The 19,468-nt window shown below is 45.0% G+C and overlaps 1 protein-coding gene across 1 annotated transcript in view; it reads right to left on the reverse strand.

Moving 5' to 3' along the window:
* The window catches only part of LOC147455543 (bifunctional nuclease 1-like), a 36,597-nt gene extending 17,874 nt beyond the window's left edge, over nucleotides 1–18,723 (reverse strand). The window contains exon 1 of the mRNA XM_086514301.1: nucleotides 18,122–18,723. Coding sequence (XP_086370427.1) covers nucleotides 18,122–18,404 — 283 coding nt within the window. The 5' untranslated portion in view covers nucleotides 18,405–18,723. The remainder of the gene's footprint in view (nucleotides 1–18,121) is intronic.
* Between the last annotated feature and the right edge of the window lie 745 nt (nucleotides 18,724–19,468).

Here is a 19,468-nt window from a genome sequence, read left to right on the forward strand (position 1 = left end):
AGGGAAGAACCACAAGATTTTTTTTTGCTTGTTGCGGTCGCACGAACCCAAGTTCGCTTGGGCGTGTCGATTCCTAATCGTGTTTTGTTGAAGAGTGACAGGAATCCCAAGAAAGAAGGGCTTGTCCAGCCTCCCCTTGTCTCTCTTTTCACTCATTGAGAGCGGACCGTGTACTTAGCGGCCGGCCAATCAACATGAGGTGGGAAAAAGCAACCTTGGTGTGAGCGCAAGGCCGCCAAGGGGTGCGCCCACAGAAAGGAGTAGAACTCGTGTGAAGAGAAGATCTTTCTCCAACGCGATTTGCAAGCGAAAGAAAACCTCAAGAACCCAAGATTCTCACGAATCAAGGACCTCAAGAACCTGAAGACCCTCAAGAACCCAAGTTCCTTGCGAACTTAAGAACCCAAGATTATAGTGCATGGTCGTCACCCGAAGCGGAATGGATACTTCGCATACAAGTGATGAGCATGAGAGAGGCGACAAAGACTCTTCTCCACCCGGAGATGATTTCTTCAACCCTCCCTCTTCGCCATCTACACGACCAAGTGCACCAAACCCTATGGAGGCAATGGTCAAGCAGATGATGGCCATGATGGATAGACAAGAAGCAAATCGCCTTGCTCAGAACTGAGAGCGCGACAAAAGAAACGCAAAACTTGCCGCAAAACAAGAAGACAATCGACTTGCTTTAGAACGCGAGCGCAACGAACGCAAAGAACGGAAACAACTAAGAAAGGCGGAAGAGGCGGTAAGAAATGCGGCCTTGGAGGCCGATCGTACCGCTCAAAGATTGGCCTTGAGACCGAGCGTGAAGCTCAACGAGAGCTACACACTCAAGAATTGCTTCGACAAGCACTAGCCTCGAAAACCGAACCACCCAAAGATCGTGGGAGTTCCTCAAGTGGTGCAAGCCACGATGCGGATTCCAACAACCCAGTCACTGAAAAGTTGACTTTCAGTAAGTATGACGGTAAGATGGATGCTACGGTTATTCATTCTTGGTTGCATCAATTTAATGCTTATTTTGCGACAACTAAGAAAACACGCAATAGCAAAGTTTTGACGGCAGCTATGTACCTTGCCGATGATGCCATCAATTGGTACCACGCATGGCAAGAGGCACAGCTAGCCGCGCACCTAGAGGCAGCCAACGATTTCACGCCCCTCTCTTTTAGTTGGGTTGATTTCCAAGACAAGCTTAAAGTGCGGTTTATGCCACCTCAGTACCTTGCAAGATTGAAGGACGATTGACGCGCTCTCAAGCAACACGGTATGCCGGTTATATCTTTCTCTAATCGTGTTTTGCAACTCGGCACTCAATTACGCAAATCGGATGCGGAGCGCAAGGAGGCATTTCTTTACGGATTGGACGAGTATATCAAGTATGATGTCGAGGTACTTGATCCAATCGATCTCAACAAAGCGGTAGCAATTGCTCTCGCCCACGAGATGAAGCACAACAAAGGAAAGCCTAAGGAAAACGAGACTTCTCAAGGAACCCCGCAAAATTCTCAGAACACACAGAATGATAAGAACGCAAAGAATGGTAAGAATGGTAATTCTTCTAGCCCTTCTTCCTCTAATTCCTCGGAAAAGAACTCTAACAATGAATCTAAGGGTAAAGCTAAAGCACTTGCAAAACCTAAGCTAACCCCTGAAGAGAAAGCTTCACAAGGAATTATAGGAGGATACATCACGGCTGAAGAACAAGTGATTTATGCTAAAGAAGGTAGATGTTTTCAATGTCACGTCAAGGGTCACATTAAGAAGGCCTGTCCTAAGACAGTCCCACCTAAAGAACCAAAGACACCCACAGCTACCACAAGCACTGTCACAACACAACCTGCATCTTCTCCTGACTCTGACACACACATTGATGAATCTCTCTTGAAGTGTTATGGTCATGTAAAAGGGCAGCGTTTTATCATATTGTTTGATCACAGGCAGTATGCATGATGTGATTAGTCCCCTTCTCGTTGAGAGAGCCCGCCTAGAGGTTAGTCAGAAAGCTCCTCTAGAGGTTTCTTCGCTCTTGGTATGGACCCTCTCATCACGAAGGAGTGCCTTGATGTGCTTTTTACCGTTCAACAAGCTTCTTTTCGTAGGAAATTTCTTGTATCTCCTCTCTCAAGATGTGATATGATTTTGGGCATTAAATGGTTTCGCGAACTTGATGCTCACATTAAATTTGGTGCTAACACGATCACTTTACATTCCGATACCGATTCCCCCCTCAGCATTCGTGCTGAGGAGGGCTTGCATTCTTTGCCTCTCATCTCGCATGTACAAGTAAAGCGTGAATTACGAAGAGGAGCACAAGCGGCATTCATTTATGCTGCTCCAGTTTCCCAGAGCATTCAGGCTTCAGGTAAGTATTCGGAGTTGTTTACGAAGTTTAAACATCTCTTTTTGCAGGATGATCTTCCACCTCGTCTCCCATCCGAGCGGCCGGAGGACCATCGCATCAAGCTTATGGAGAGAGCGCAGCCTGTCAGTAAGGCTCCCTACCGTTTGAACAAGTCATAGGAGGAAGAGTTAGAGCGACAACTCACGGAGTTGGTGGCTAGAGGATTCATATGTCCTAGTGTAAGTCCTTCTTTGCCCCTATTTTGTTTGTTCGCAAGAAGGATGGTTCGTCTCGTTTGTGTGTTGATTACAGGGCATTAAACAAAATGACCGTCAAGAAAAAGTTTCCAAAGCCTCGCATTGAGTATATCCTCAATAGGCTCAATGGGGCAAAGGTTTTCAGCAAGGTCGATCTCAAAAGTGGATACCATCAAGTACAGGTATTCAAAGGCGACATTTTCAAGACCGCCTTTCGCACCGAGCGAGGGCAATGGGAGTATATTGTTATGCCTTTTGGATTGACACGAGCCGTGGGTACGTTCAATCGTCTCATGGTAGGTCGTTTCGACGATATGGTAGGTGTATGTGTGTTCATCAACATGAATTAGATGTTGAAAAGGTACTAACTCATTTGAATGAGTGTCAGTTGTACATTACAGCTGAGAAGTCTGAATTTTTTCTTATTGAAGTCACTTATATGGGTTATATCATTTCTGCAGAAGGCGTCAAGCTCGACCCCGCGAAGATGGAACAGGTTCGTAATTGGGATTTGCCCAAAACTGCATATGATGTGCGTTCTTTTCTTGGTTTATGTCAAGCATATAGTTCGCACATAGAGAATTTTGCACGCATTGCTACACCTATGACTAATGTTTTGAAAGGGGTTAAGACTCGCCGTCAGCGCGTAGACTTGCCCGAAGCAGCCATTGAGGCTTTCGCAGCTCTCAAGGTTGCGGTGACAGAAGCACCGTGTAATATCCTTGTCTCTTGGGATGACCCCTTTGAAGTATGGACGGATACAAGCAATGTCGCCATAGGCGCTGTGCTCCAGCAGCATGGTCGCCCAGTAGCTTTCCTTAGCCGGAAGCTCAATAGTGCGGAAAAGAATTATTCAGTTTATGATAAAGAACTGTTGTCTGTCATTCACTCTCTTAAGCATTGGAAGCATTTTTTGTATGGTAGAGAGTTTACAGTGCGCACAGATCATCAAGCCCTCAAGTGGCTCCAGTCTATGCCTAGTGCAAATTGAAGTGATCGCCAAGCGCGTTGGTCACAATTTTTTGAGCAATTTGGAGGTTTGATTGAGTATGTGCCTGGAAAAGCTAACCCTGTTGCAGATGCATTGAGTCGCAAAGGACAGATTTTGGCTCTTGAGTCAAGAACCACATTTTCTATACAGGGTGAGTCTTTTGACAGCATGAAGAATCAGTATGTAGATTCGGAGTTTCGTAAGTATTGGTTGCACGCTCTTGCTTCCCAAAGGCCCAGCAACTATCTCATTCGTGATGGATTGTTATTTTTTCGTCAACGTTTATGTGTGTTGCCCTCTCTCAGGCCAACCATATTGCATGATGCACATGATTCTCTCACGGGTGGGCACAGGGGTATGAACACCACATTGGAAAAGATTAAACGATTTTTCTATTGGCCTAAAATGCGAAAAGATGTGTTTAGTTATGTCACACAGTGCACTATCTGTCAAAAAGTAAAAGCTCCTCGGGGTAAGCAACAAGGCCTCTTGCTTCCGCTGCCTATTCCCGAGGGACCTTTTCAGGATATCTCTATGGATTTTGTGACTAACTTACCGCCAAGTCTGCATTCAAGGAACACTCAATGTTTAACTATTGTTGATCGTTTCAGCAAATTTTGCATGTTAATTCCTTGTAAGGCCACAGTTACTACACAAGATGTTGCACGATTACCCCCTCTGTGGTTTGCCAAAGTCCATTGTTTAAGATAGGGATGTTAAGTTTACGTCCAACTTTTGGCGTGCACTCTTTAAAAATTATGGCACAAAGTTGAATTTTTCATCCGCTTTTCATCCACAGTCAGATGGTCAAACCGAAATTTATAATCAGTTGGCTTTTGATGTGTTAAAATCTTATGTTCATGATCAACAGTCTCAATGGGAGCTCTATCTCCCATTGGTTCAGGCTATTTTAAATGATTCCTTTTCTTCTGCTATTGGTCGAACTCCGTATGAGGCAGCTTTTGGCCGTCTGTTCCAGTCACTTTTGACTAAATCGGTCAGTCAAATGCCTGATGCCAATGCTGAGAGTCAGTCATTGGATGAGATTTCTGAGAGAGTGAAGCTTCGGCTAAGCAAGGCTCAGGAATCTTATTCTCGACAGGCTAACAAGCATCGTCAAGAGGTCTCGATCAAGGAAGGAGATTGGGTGTATCTACGAATCATGAAACAGCGTCTTAAGCAAGTTGGAAAGAAATGTCCTAAGTTATCTTTTCGTATGTATGGTCCATTTCCAGTCATCAAAAAGATTAATGAGGTTTCAATGAAATTACAGTTACCTAACTCATGGTCAATGGACAACGTTTTTCATGTTTCTTGGTTGAAAGTGTTTCAGGGAACACCTCCAAAGGACGTTTCGGAAGAAGAAGAACCGGAGATCATCGATGAAGCTGAAGTCATGGAGCCGGAGCAAGTCTTGTTGCATCGGTTTCGCCATGGTTCGAAGAAACAAGTACGACAATATGTTTTGAAGTTCAAAGATCGAGGAACCCACGAAGCGGTGTGGGTAGACGAAGAGTTCTTTAAGGATTATCCAGAGTTATTGGCAGACTACAAGGAAGCCATGCAGCTCGGTACCAGTACCTCACTTTAAAAAGGAGGGGATGTCACGTCCAACCCTATGTGTCCGTGGACAAGCTACACCATAGCAGGGTTCCCGTCAGTCCAATCAGTTTAGATTAGAAGTGATCTGACACTTTTGTGAGTCTATTCGTAAACCGTGCATGCCCAGTCACTCAATGTAGATGCATATCCTCTGGTTGCACACCGCATAAGCATAAGCATTTCCATCAGATTCCATCAGAGTCAGTTTGGGGATTTTTCAAGTGACTTTATCCTATTTTTTCCTATATTTAACATTTTTCACTTATTTATCAAGTGACTTTTGTTGGGTACTCGATAGGGCAAATTGGGTAAGTTAATATATAAGCAAACTCAAGTTAGCACAATTGGGCAGATGAGCAAAGAGCACAACAGGCTTCCCAAAGCAGCAGGTGTTCCCTCCCTCTCTCAACAAGACCTCCCCAAGTCATCCCTTAATGAATGAGCCATCCCCGCATTTAGCATCGCCATCCACTCCCTCCCTTTGGCGTTTTCTCCCACAGCAAGCCTCGCTAGCAAAGTGACCTCCCTTGGCGTTTTTCCCGCAACCAACAAACCACAGCCACTAGCATTTTTGATCGCCAGCCCTAGAGCAAACCTCAGCGTTTTTATCTGCGTTTTTCAACATGGAATTCACTGCCAGATTCAGCGTTTTATCTCAGCCTTTCAGCATGGAAAAACGCAGCATGAACAGGTTTTATTAGCAGGTCAAATCAGCCCTAAACGCAGCTTTGATCCCTGCAAATATTCAGCGTTTCAGCCTACGACAACAGTCCCAAAAACGCAGCCTGACAGAGACAGATACTCAGCGTTTTTGCCATCAACATGACCCTCGACAAACCCGTCACATTCAGCCATAAAGACAGCAGTAAAACGGTCATTTTCAGCCACCGAAACAGCCCCGAAATTCAGCAAATAGAAGACCCCAGATTTCAGCCCTAAGTCGTCGTCATCATCACCGTCGTCGTCATCGGCATAATCCAAGTTGCATCAGTCCATTGCATACGCATTGTACCACTTTGTGCAATCAATAGTAGACCACTCGCCGACGAGAGTGGGGCCTTCGGAGGAGGGTTTTACAACCTCTCAGGTGTCGTATCTCTTCTCTCTCCTTCTCTCAGTCTCATACACTTGCACGCACAATATCCACTCACTTTGTTCGTGATCATAGCACTCTCCATAAAGACGGATGTCACAAAGTGATGACGTGGCGGACAGCAGAAACCCTAATTTCTGCCAGAAACCCTAAAATTCCTGCAAACCCTAATTTCTGCCAAAAACCCTAATTTCCGGAAATCGCGGAGGCGGATTATTTATAAAAAAAAATTATTTTTTTATTTTTTTTTTGGAAAATGATGAGCGGCGCGAATTTTGCTTTTGCTTTTTTTTAAAAAAAAAAAGAGAAAAGACTCTCTAAGAGAGAGAGAACTGATGCTTTTGATTTTAAAAGCTTTTGGGGCTCTGCTTTTGGGCATCCCTTGTAACCTTTAAATTAGTGGTGAGGACCTCACTTCTCAGAGCATCTGGACGCATAGTCTGAGAGTGAAACCCTAACCGCTCTCTTGTACTTTGATGATTGATTAATATAAAAAAGAAATACCGAAAGGGGCGCCAGTCTTTGGGGCCAATATCTCTAGGCACGGAACTCCGCCGGGCCAGTGCAAATCTATTGTGATCTGTGAATTGTTTTGAAGTGGTTATTTGGTGCTGTCGCGGTTGATTCTTGAATTGGAGTGTCCAAGTTTGTTACAGTGGTATCAGAGCACGGCCGATTTCTCTTCTACGGGAAATCCGATTCCCGAATTTTTTTCCGCGGCACCTATGGCTTCAGGCAATGATCAGTCGACTCCCTCTGCATCTGGAGATGCGGGCTGGGATCACAACGAAGATTCAGGCAGAGAGTATGGCCCGCCTTGGCCTACCTAGGCGGAGCGGCGAGAGATAGAGCGTCGCCAGTTGATCGGCGATGCAACAAAGATGATGCTCAATTTTGCCAAGGACCCGAAGATGGCAAAATATATGAACCAGACCTCTTTGGAAGAGGTACAGATGGAGTGGCAGAGAACCACAACACCACTCCCGAAACCCGCTCTCAAGAAACCTTCTGCCTCCAAGAAATATACGGAGAAGGAACTGGAGAACGTGGTTGATGCACGGATTGCTCAGCTTTTCGACGTGCAAAAGAAAGGCAAAAAGCACGCCAAAAAGCAGAACAAAGGTACTGACTTCCCGGGATATTTGGGTCGTCAGTCGACATTCGACAAAGCAAAGAAACTGAAGAAGCGCGTCAAGTTTGAAGGCCTACCCAGTTCTTCTTCTTCTTCTGACAGTTCTTCTAGCTCTTCAGACTCGAGCGAAGAAGACAGAAAAAGCAAAAAGCGAAGCAAGGAACCAACGCTTTGGAAAGGGCAAGAGAAAGGCAAAGAAGGCTAAATCTCGCCCAGAGACTCACAGTTCTACTGAGGTCTCGTCTACAGACAGCTCAGATTCCGATGACGGAAAGTTTTATGCGAACAAGAAGAATTTTTACAAAGCCAACCAATATGACTTTCTCGAAGATAAAAGCAAGAAAGTCCGAGAGTTTAAGGAAGGTGGCCACTCGATCAAGTTTGATACTTTTCAGGATACTCAGATGCTTCTAAGGCTTTGTCTTTTATTCAGCAGTTTGACATCGCTTTCGCGGGAGGACGCTATTCAGAGCACTCCAAGATTCAGAGAGCTACCTCTTACCTTAAGGGGAATGCTCGTACTTGGTGGTCCACGCTTCTTTTAACAAGAGTGCGCCAGTTAAATGGATGAAATTTAAGAAGCTTTTTATTTCTTCTTGGTTGACGCAAGAATATGAACGAGATGTACGAGCTGCTTGGAACCATCTTCGGATGACCAAGAAAGATACAATCAATGCTTATTGTGAAAGATTCTGGAACTCTTTTCTACCCGCCTCTTCATTCAAGAAGATCTCGTTCAGAGAACAGATTGAGCGGTTTACCTTGGGTCTACCTACAGAGATCCGAGATCACTGCTTGGAACAGAAGTCAGCTTCTATTCAGGAGTTGATGAGTCATGCGAAGCGGGGCTTTGCCATTCACTATGGCAGTTTGACCTACCCCACAGATAAGGCCATGACACAACGAAGATTCAGACAGAGAGTATGGCCCGCCTTGGCCTACTTAGGCGGAGCGGCGAGAGATAGAGCGTCGCCAGTTGATCGGTGATGCAACAAAGATGATGCTCAATTTTGCCAAGGACCCGAAGATGGCAAAATATATGAACCAGACCTCTTTGAAAGAGGTACAGATGGAGTGGCAGAGAACCACAACACCACTCCCGAAACCCGCTCTCAAGAAACCTTCTGCCTCCAAGAAATATACGGAGAAGGAACTGGAGAACGTGGTTGATGCACGGATTGCTCAGCTTTTTCACACGCAAAAGAAAGCCAAAAAGCACGGCAAAAAGCAGAAGAAAGGCACTGACTTCCCGGGATATTTGGGTCGTCGGTTGACATTTGACAAGGCAAAGAAACGGAAGAAGCGTGTTCGATTTGAAGGAGTACCCACTTCTTCTTCTTCTTCTTCTGACAGTTCTTCTAGCTCCTCGGATTAGAGCGAAGAAGACAGAAAAAGCAAAAAGCAAAGCAAGACACAAAGCTTCGGAAAGGGCAAGAAAAAGGCAAAGAAGGCTACATCTCGCCCAGAGACTGACAGTTCTACTGAGGACTCGTCTACAGACAACTCAGATTCCGATGACGGAAAGTTTTATGCGAACAAGAAGAATTTTTACAAAGCCAACCAGTATGACTTTCTCGAAGATAAAAACAAGAAAGTCCGAGAGTTTAAGGAAGGTGGCCACTCGATCAAGTTTGATACTTTTTAGGATACTCAGATGCTTCCAAGGCTTTGTCTTTTATACAGCAGGTTGACATCGCTTTCGCGGGAGGATGCTATTCAGAGCACTCCAAGATTCGGAGAGCTGCCTCTTACTTTAAGGGAAATGCTCGTACTTGGTGGTCCACGCTTCTATTAAGCAAGACTGTGCCAGTTACATGGCTGAAATTCAAGAGGCTTTTTATTTCTTCTTGGTTGACTCAAGAGTTTGAGCGAGATATACGAGCTGCTTGGAACCATCTCCGGATGACCAAGAGCGATACAGTGAATTCTTATTGTGAAAGATTCTGGAACTCTTTTCTACCCGCCTCTTCATTCAAGAAGATCTCGTTCAGAGAACAGATTGAGCGATTTACCTTGGGTCTACCTACAGAGATCCGAAATCACTGCTTGGAATAGAAGTCAGCTTCTATTCAGGAGTTGATGAGTCATGCGAAGCGGGGCTTTGTCATTCACTCTGGCAGTCTGACCTACCGCACAGATGAGGCCATGACACAACGAGCCGAACAGACTTCTGGGAATGAAAGTAGAATGAAAAAGAGCAACCCAGAGAAAAAAAAGGATGCACGACCCAAGCTTACTCCTGAGGAGAGAGCTCGCTTCATCAGAGAGGGGAAGTGCTTTGGATGCGGGGAACATGAACATATCTCCGCAGAGTGCCGTGATAAGGCACAAAAAGAACAGAATGATAAAGACGACGACAGGCCTAAGAGTTTGAGAGCAGCTGAGGAATGTGGCAAAAAAGGCAGATAGAAAAGTAGAACCGGTACCACATGGCGTGGGACTTGCACCGAATCAAATGAATGAAAGTACAAACTTTGCCGCTTTTTTTTTGGGGCAAAGTGAAGGATCAGGAAGCTCTATTGAAGGAGCCAAGGCCAACTTCTTTTCACTTGGAATTGGCGGCTCGATTTGGAACTACGCCCGACAGACTGACGCCACAGGCGGAGGTAGTTCGACTGGAACCCGGATGGGATGTTGCCATTACACCGAGCATTGGCAAACTTCGTTTGCAATGACGGGTGTTCAGGGCACGCGAGTGACGTTCTACTCGGGATCCCTTGGTACCACAAGAACTACGCCGTGGTTGACTACCGAGTCGAGAAAGCGACTTTGATAAATGAAGGGCTTAGAGATTGTACTTGATGAACTTCAGTTTTCTTACTCATTCTTTTGGGAGAACTGAACGATGGATAAAAGTTGAATATGTTTTGACCTGAAGAAAAGAACGCCAAGATTTTTTTTTCTCTACGCTCATGCCGATTGCTTTTGAGAGGGCCTGAAGATCATACCATTGATCTGATATCTGGAAGCACGCCACCGAATCGGCCACCTTATCGTGTGAGCCGAGTACAGAATGAAAAGATTATGAACTCAGTGAAAGACCTCTTGGAAAAGGGTCTTGTCCAGCCTAGTACTTCACCGTATTGCTCTCCAGTGTCGTTGGTTTTGAAGAAAGACAGATCTTGGAGAATGTGCATCGATTATAGCACTCTCAATGAAATCACCATCAAGAACAGATTTCCGATTCCTAGGATCGATGATATACTCGACAGGTTACAGGGATCCTCGTGCTTTAGCAGGATTGACTTGAAGAGTGGATATCATCAGATCAGGATAGCGCCAGGAGATGTCTACAAGACAGCTTTTCGAACGACATTTGGGTTATTTGAGTTTTTGGTGATGCCTTTTGGCTTAACCAATGCTCCTGCGACATTTAACCGGATGATGGATAGGATTTTTCGAGAGTACAGGCTATTTGTTGGCACTTTCTTTGACGACATCATTGTTTTCTCCAAGAATGAGGCAGAACACAGAGATCATCTCCTTCAAGTCTTTCAGGCATTACGAGATCACACATTAGTGATTAATGCTAAGAAAAGTGATTTTTTCCTACCAGAGATACACTTTTTGGGACACATTGTGTAAACAGCAGGAGTGCAAATGAACCCGGCCAAGATAGAGACTATCCGTGATTGGCCCGATTTGAGGAATGTCCATGAAGTTAGAAGCTTCTTGGGACTGTGTTCGTACTACAGGCGGTTCGTACGAAAGTTTGCAGAGGTTGCTTCCCCTTTGCATACCTTGACACAGAAAGGAGTACCTTTTTCGTGGGGACCCACAGAGGTGACTGCCTTTCAGACATTGAAAGAGAAATTCACTACAGGACCAAATTTGACTTTGCCGGACTTGCAGAAGTCATTTGAAGTATTTTGTGATGCTTGTGGTCGTAGTCTGGGTGCGGTCTTGACGCAAGAAGGCCATGTCATAGCTTACGAGAGTCATTTGTTCTCTAGGCTGGAGATGACAGCACAGATTTATGAGAAAGAGCTTTTGGCGGTTATCCATGCTCTTACTCAGTGGCGGCATTACCTACTCGAAGCGGATTTTACTGTCTTTACAGACCATCAGAGTTTGCGCTACTTCTTGTCACAGAAGCAGCTTTCGGAAAAGCAGATGCGGTGGGCAAACATCTTGTCACAGTTCCACTTCAAGATTGTCCATGTGCAGGGACAAAAGAATGTGGTGGCAGATGCTTTGTCTCGGAAACCGTTGGTTCTGGCTATTTCCGCGATACATCATAGGAGCTTCGAGGATATGGTCGATCAATGTGCCACAGATACAGATTTTGCAGATATTTTCACACGGATACGGGATGGGGAGACAGTAGCTGGATACTCCCTTCGGGAAGGCTACTTGATGAAAAAGACTATGTTGTGCGTTACACAGCCGTTGAGGGAAAAGGTTATGACTGATTGCCACTGTCCACCTTTTACGGGTCACCGCGGCATTGCTACCACCATGAAAGGGGTAGAGAGAGATTTCTTTTGGCGAAGACTGAAGAAGGGTATGGAAGAGTTTGTGCGCAGTTGCTTGGTATGCCAGAAGGTCAAGTTTGACAGGCATAAGGCACAGGGATTGTTACAGCCTTTACCCATACCCACCCGCCCCTGGGAAAGTATTGAAATGGATTTCATTTTTTTGATCTCCCGAGAATACAGAATGATCACGATGATTTTCCGATTACATGGCACGCCTGAGACGATTGTCTCCGACAGAGACCCCAGATTTATGAGTTTGTTTTGGAAGGCAATTTGGGAGAACATTGGCACGCGGTTGCAGTTCTCGTCATCGTTCCACTTGCAGACTGACGGGCAATCTGAGATTGCCAATTCAGTGATTTTAGATTTATTGAAGTCTTGTATCTCGCATCAGAAGACTCACTTGGAGGATTCATAATGCATTGCATGTGAGTCTCTTGAAAGCTGTTAAGAGTGATGTGCCTGATGATGGGGAGCCTGATGAGCAACCCAAAGTGGAAGAAAACGAGGAGATCCTTGTTCCTGAACAGATTTTGGCACATATTGATACGAAGAAAGGTAAAGTCCGAAGGCGGTTCTTGGTTAAGTTCAAGAACTTTCCTGCATTTGATGCGAAGTGGATGGAGGAGGAGGACCTAGCAGATACTCCTCAGATTGTGAAACTTTACCTCGATGCTTTTGGTTTAGCATAGTCTACTCCAAATAGAACCCAGAATTCAGCTTGGCCGAAGATCTGGTGCAGTGGGATGCACAAGAGGGGAGTTACTCCACTCCTTTGTCAACAGATGCCTCGATTTTGATACTAAAGTCACTGATGTCTCTTTGAGCTTCAGGGATACTGAGAGCTGACAGTATTCTGCTGGATGACTTTATGAAATGGAATTCCTGATTATGATACTGATTTGTTCTTGACTTCTTGTGAGTGCAGGAACTGATAGACGAAATGACTACAGCATTTTGGTCTACTTGATCTCGAATAGACATGGTTGCAATAGGGGTTAGTCAATCGGACATCGATGAGGTCCCGATTGGACCTAGATGTGATTGCTAGCTACATTGCCGATAAATCATGGTCTAAGATCCGAATGAATGTTGAATGTCATGTGATGTCCTGTGATGTCTGGTGATGTCCTATGATGTCGTGTGATGTGACTGTCGATTTTGTACATGTGCTAGATGTGTGTTCCTAGTACGTAGGTACTAACAGTCAGTGTCTGCTAAGACGGTTTATGGCTTTTGTCGGTTCTGCAGGCGTAATCGCGGTCGATTACAATGCTTTCAAGAGGGGGGTATGTCACAAGGTGATGACGTGGCGGACAGCAGAAACCCTAATTTCTGTCAAAAACCCTAAAATTCCTGCAAACCCTAATTTTTGCCAAAAACCCTAAATTCCGAAAATCGCGGAGACGGATTATTATTATTAAAAAAAATGGAAAATGATGAGCGACGCGAATTTTGCTTTTGCTTTTTTTTTATAAAAAAAAGAGAAAAGACTCTCTAAGAGAGAGGGAGAACTGATGCTTTTGATTTTAAAAGCTTTTGGGGCTCTGCTTTTGGGCATCCCTTGTAACCTTTAAATTAGTGGTGAGGGCCTCACTTCTCAGGGCATCTGGACGCAGAGTCTGAGAGTGAAACCCTAACCGCTCTCTTGTACTTTGATGATTGATTAATACAAAAAGAAATACCGAAAGGGGCGCCAGTCTTTGGGGCCAATATCTCTAGGCACGGAACTCCGCCGGGCCAGTGCAAATCTATTGTGATCTGTGAATTGTTTTGAAGTGGTTATTTGGTGCTGTCGCGGTTGATTCTTGACTTGGAGTGTCCATGTCTGTTACAGGGTATGTCACAACCCGGTGACGTGGCTGCCCATACACACACTCTCTGGCAAGAAAAGACGACGTGGCTGGCTGGCTGCAGTGAAGATGTGGCTGCACAGTACGGTCAGGCCCGCAAATTGCGACGTAGATTTCGAAGGTCCGTACTGCTGACGTGGCAGCGCTGTACGGCAGTTTTTTTGCTTTTGGCTACGCAGTCTCATAGATGAGAGAGAGAGCTCTTGCGTTTGCTTTTTCTACGCAAAACAGCATGGGGGAGAGAGAGAGAGAGAGAGAGAGAGAGAGAGAGAGAGAGAGCTTCAATTTTAAAAGATGCTTTAAATTGCAAGCCTATTATTGGGGCAGCTTTTTATGGGAAGCTTTAGGGGCTTTTGATTTTCAGCTTTTGGGACAGTTTTTGGGCTCTGTTTTAGCACCCCTTGTACTCTTTAAATAAGCAAGCAAGGCCTCATAACTCAGAGCATCTGGATGCAGCGTCTGAGTGTGAGCGCCTACCCGCACTCTTGTACTTTGAACACAGATTAATACAAAAAGAAATACCGAAAGGGGCGCCAATCTTTGGGGCCAATAACTCTAGGCACGGAACTTACTTGGAGTATCCAAGTCTGTTACATCAGGGGGTTGGAAAGATTGTACTTACTGTTGCAAATGGCAGTTCTTTCACACTTGTTGATGCACTTTATGAACCTAGGATCAAGAAGAATCTTTTGTCTGTATCTACACTTGCTAGACTTGGACTTGTAGTCAAATTTGTGGATCACAGATGTAAAGTTCTTGATCTCAGTTTTGGTGATGAAATTAATGCATCTGGCCTTTTGTGTCGTGGACTATATAAGCTCACTTTGTATGAAAAGTGTGAAAACACCAATGTTTAGTGCCTTATACGCCTCAGCAAAATGGTGTTGTTGAGAGAAAAAACAGGTCACTTACGAAAATGGCACGATGTATGGTCAAAAGTCAAGCTTTGCCCCATTCTTTTTGGCTTGAGGCCATCATGTGTGCCACTTATGTACTTCACAGGTGTCCTACGAAAGCTTTGCAATCTATTACTCCATATGAAGCATGGCATGATAGAAAGTCTTCTATTGAGCACATGCGTGTTTTTGGTTGTTTGGCATATGCTTTGGTGCCACAAACACATATGCGTAGAAAATTGGATGATAAGGCTGTCAAATGTATTGTTGTTGGTTGTAGTGCTGAAAGCAAAGGTTACAGGTTGTATCATCCGCAAACAAAGCGTATTTTGGTTTCACGGGATGTAGTGTTTGTGGAAGATTCTGTTCAACCCTTGCTGTCATGTACTAGAGACAGTAATGAAGATGAAAGATTTGGGGCTGTTGCATCATTACTTGGGCATACAGTTTAAGCAGTGTGATGGCGGTATTGCCTTGTGTCAGAAAAGTTACATAGAGACATTGCTATGTAAGTTTGGACTTGAGGATTGCAAACCTATTGCCAATTAAGTCTACATGATGCTGGTGATCCTGTTGATGTCACTCTTTACCAAACTGTTGTTGGCTGTCTCATTTGTGTATGCAACACGAGGCCGGATATTCAGTTTGCAGTCTCACAGGTCAACAGATTTATGCATAGCCCAGGGTCTAAGCATTAGCAGGCTGTCAAGAGGATTCTTCGCTACCTTAGTGGAACTTTACATCTTGGCTTATTTTATCCCAAGGGGGGATCATTGCCGCCAGACTAACATGCTTTTTCAGACTCAGATTGGGCTGGTTCAAGGTGGAAAGGTACGGAGTGTACGGTACGTAATCAGTACGTAAGGTACGTACTTCTGTACGCATCGGCCTTTAAGGTACGTGACCAGTACATAACATTTGTAACAACAAAAAGAATAGTGACTTTAGCCTTTTTCAGCCTATACATACTCTACATAGAGTCTAGACATATATACTACTTCAAACATCCATTAGATACTGCTTCAATCTGGTTCCTAAAAACAATCTCAACGGCTGTGTAACGCACAACAACGTTTTCTTCATCAAGTAGCCATCCCGAATGGAATATCCCGCTACTACCTCCCCATTCTGTATTCGATTGAATACGTCTAAAATCTCGATACTAATGGAAAGATGTCCCTAAAAAAACAAAAAACAAAAAAACAAAAACAAAAAAAATTATGGCGGGAAAAAAAAAAAACGTACACTACCTACCCGTACGTATGGAACCGTACCGTACGACTGTACCGTACTGTACAGATCCATACATATGTACGGATGCAACCTTGGGCTGGTTGTTTTGACACGCGAGTGTCCACAAGTGGTTTTTGTTTCATGCTTGGCAGTTAATGTATATCATGGTTGAGCAAGAAGCAACCTACTGTGGCCACTTCTAGTTGTGAGACTGAGTACAGAGCAGTCTTCACAGCTACGATTGAGTGTGTATGGCTCAGACGCCTTATGGCTGATTTGAGTGTTGAACAGGACACTACCAACACTATCTACACTGACAGTCAGAGCGCATTGGCAGTTGCGAGGAACCCAGTTTTTCATGTGCCAACACAAGACAACCTTGCAGATCTTTTCACAAAGGCATTGTCTCGTGAGAAGCTCGAAGCTTTCCGCAAAGCTTTGGGCTTACTCCCCTTTGTGGATTGATCATGTCCTCAGGGCATGGCACTTCCCTTTACTCGTGCACCAGCTCTCGTTCACCGCATCACTCCACGGAGGATTAGTTACGATATACATGTGGTAGTGATGTGTGTGAACACACTAGGACCGCCATGGCATTTTTCCCTCTTTAGGAGGTGTTTTCCCCGTGCATTGTATATACGCCCATCACTCTAGGGCTATCTATTTTTCCATTGCACACTCAGTAAAACACTCTCTATTGTGTACCTTGAGCTTCCTTCGTCTTCTCCAAGCTGTGTGTGTTTTCCTGCAACCCTAATTCCAACAAGGACGTGTTAGCAATTTGGAGGTCATCTCCTTGGTTTTCACTTCTAGATCTTGTGAGGGCTTCTTTGAGGCTATGCAGAGCCTTGTGAGGCTTTTCTAGAGTCTAGGCGTCATGGGAGATTTTTCCCAGATTTTGTCCGGTGTGCCACTTGTGGCCTTTATGTTTGTGACCCTTCATATTCCCATTTACTTGACATGGGTTATTGAGATGTGGGTATTACTTCCCTATATGGGGGGGGGGGGGGGGGGGGGGCGCATTTTGGCATTGTGTTGTGCAAAGCCTTGTATTCCCTTGTTAGCAAATTGCCCCGCAGAGCTAGTCCACTCTCTCTCTCTCTCTCTCTCTCTCTCTCTCTCTCTCTCTCTCTCTCTCTCTCTCTCTCTCTCTCTCTCTCTCGTGTTCCGTTGTCACCACGCCTTCCGCTGCACTTTGACAAAGGTATCCTCATAAAATAAAATGAGAATATACAATACACAACCACAACGAAGATCTAATTCAAGACAATATGATAGTAACCAAAAACAAATCTTGGTTTTCCAGTCTAGTAAATCTTCTCAATACAACATTCTTACAAGAATCCTCTACAAAGGGAAAAATGCTGCTCATATCTAGCCATCACCTCAAATAGCCATAACTCATCCCTGGCAGAATTACAAGACAACATGCTCTCTAATGGAGCAATGGAAATATTAGAGGACGGAGCTGCACTGCATCCATGACTCCTCTAACCTAACCTGCTGCTCCATTTTCTGTTGTCTACAGTGTACCTTTAATACTTTGTGGAAAGGTACACTGCTGCCAAATGTCATCCCCCCCCCCCCCCCCCCCCCCCAACAAACAAAGCACTTTTCCGGGACCCCCATGGAAGACGCTCTCTAAAGACTAGAATATTTCAACCATGTATAATGGGTAGAGAAACAAACCAAGGAGGACTCTTCACCCAGGATTGGTGAAGAATCATTCTAAAGGTGCGATAAGATCGTCATCTGCAGAACATATTTTGCTGTACAAAGGAGGATTGCCACTGGGCCGGTAAATCACGTTGTGCTAACCGCAGGATGGTTGTCGTGGCTGTGTTCTTCCAAACCCTGTGGCCCACATGCCTCTACATATGGATCACGTTTAGCTGTACATGACATGACATAACCGTTTCATGTCCTTCCAGGTGGTGCATCTTCTCTGAAATGGAATCTTAATCCCACTTCTGCCTTACTTGCATCCCAACCTCAAGAGGATCTTAATGTGCAGCACCAGAAAATTTGTATGTATGATCCCCCAACCCTCTCCTCAGCACCATGAGACAAGTTCAGTTTAAAGATGTTAATTAGAGAGAACAGTTATGTTGAACGCACCAAAATCTGAATCAAATGTGCAGACGGCAGTAAGTGCTAAGATGGAAATTACCCAAAACCTTCTCATTGGCAGAAAAAATATTTAGGGAACCAGAATTAAGGTGCAAAATTTCGTATGTACCTGCTTCAAGCACTTGGGCCTCCAAGTACTCAGAATCCCCTGCATCCCAGCGAAATGGGCTGCTACCATTGCTGTTGGTATCGCTGGACCTCAAGCAACGAGCACCACCAGCTCCAATCTGAAGCCTCAAGAGAACGGCAGGGACTTTTCGCAATGGTGCCCTCAAAACTGCACCACGAAGAAAAGGCCGTGGCAGGGATGCATTTGAACTCTCGCTCGCATTAGCAGATTTGAAAGTTGCTGAGATTGATCTTCTCACTTGAGCCTTTACCAGAGCCTCCATGGAGAAACCGATACGATCAGTAAAGATAGGCTCTAAATTTTGCAGACCACCATTGCACGTAAAGTGGCCATGGAGGAAGACGGAAGTCAGAGGATGCAGCGATAGAGGTCAGCGTAAAGTGGACATCGTGAGAGTCCGAAAACAGGGAAAACAGCGCCACAGAAATGAATGTAGGTGTGTGTATAGAGCGAGAAAGATCGGAGACACGAAGGAGGTGTGCAAGACGAAAGCTGTAACGGACATTGGAAAGAAGAGAGGCCGGGAAGCAAGCTTTCTGTGTGCGGAGGTGGACTACCAATTTCAAGTCAGCCCGCTCCTAATGACGTTTACGACTCGTAGGGCCCTGATCGGAGCACATTCTCTATGAGTCATTGAGTGGTAGGGCACTAGGAATAGTTTTGTTTTGGCCTGCTAAAGCAGTCTTAGGGCGGGTTCACACGAGCCTGTCGGCAGAAACTTGTGTTTTTGTTCCTCCGCCTTGGAGGTTCACACAAGACAGAGGCACATAATCATATATTGTAGACGCAAACCTTCGCCAATTTCAAGCCTTGCAATTCGCAACTCGTGCCGAGTTTTTTCTCTTTTACGAGGGGGGTGGCTCATCCAATTTTACATGGGTCTGGAAATGAAGTTTCATTTTGCTGCCTAATCATCGCACAACAACGTGGATCCTCGCACTTGCCCCTCTCTCTTCCGCCGCCTTGTAAGGATGGGTTCACATTGCGCGACGGAAGAGGGGTGCTTTTGGTACGAGCCAATCAGAAAAAATCTCTATCCTTGCCTTGCTTACAAAGGGCGATGGAAGTTGTTGATGGGGTAGCCACATCAAGGAAGAGAAGATTTTTCTCTTCCACCCTGCCCTGTTTCTCTTCCAACCCCCCCCCCCGCGGCGCCTGTGAGCACTTCCACCCTGACAAGTCTATTGGTGTATTGCCATGCAAGCAAAGGGAGCACATATGGCTACCACCTGGTGTGAATACTTCTCATGGTCTGTATTGGCTAATGGCAGATTACGTCTTTTTTATTACTTGCAGGTGCAGACCATGACATTAGAAATATATAAA

The sequence above is a fragment of the Adiantum capillus-veneris genome, chromosome 6 (genome assembly GCF_014529385.1).
Source record: "Adiantum capillus-veneris isolate H3 chromosome 6, ASM1452938v2, whole genome shotgun sequence".
Taxonomy (NCBI): domain Eukaryota; kingdom Viridiplantae; phylum Streptophyta; class Polypodiopsida; order Polypodiales; family Pteridaceae; genus Adiantum; species Adiantum capillus-veneris.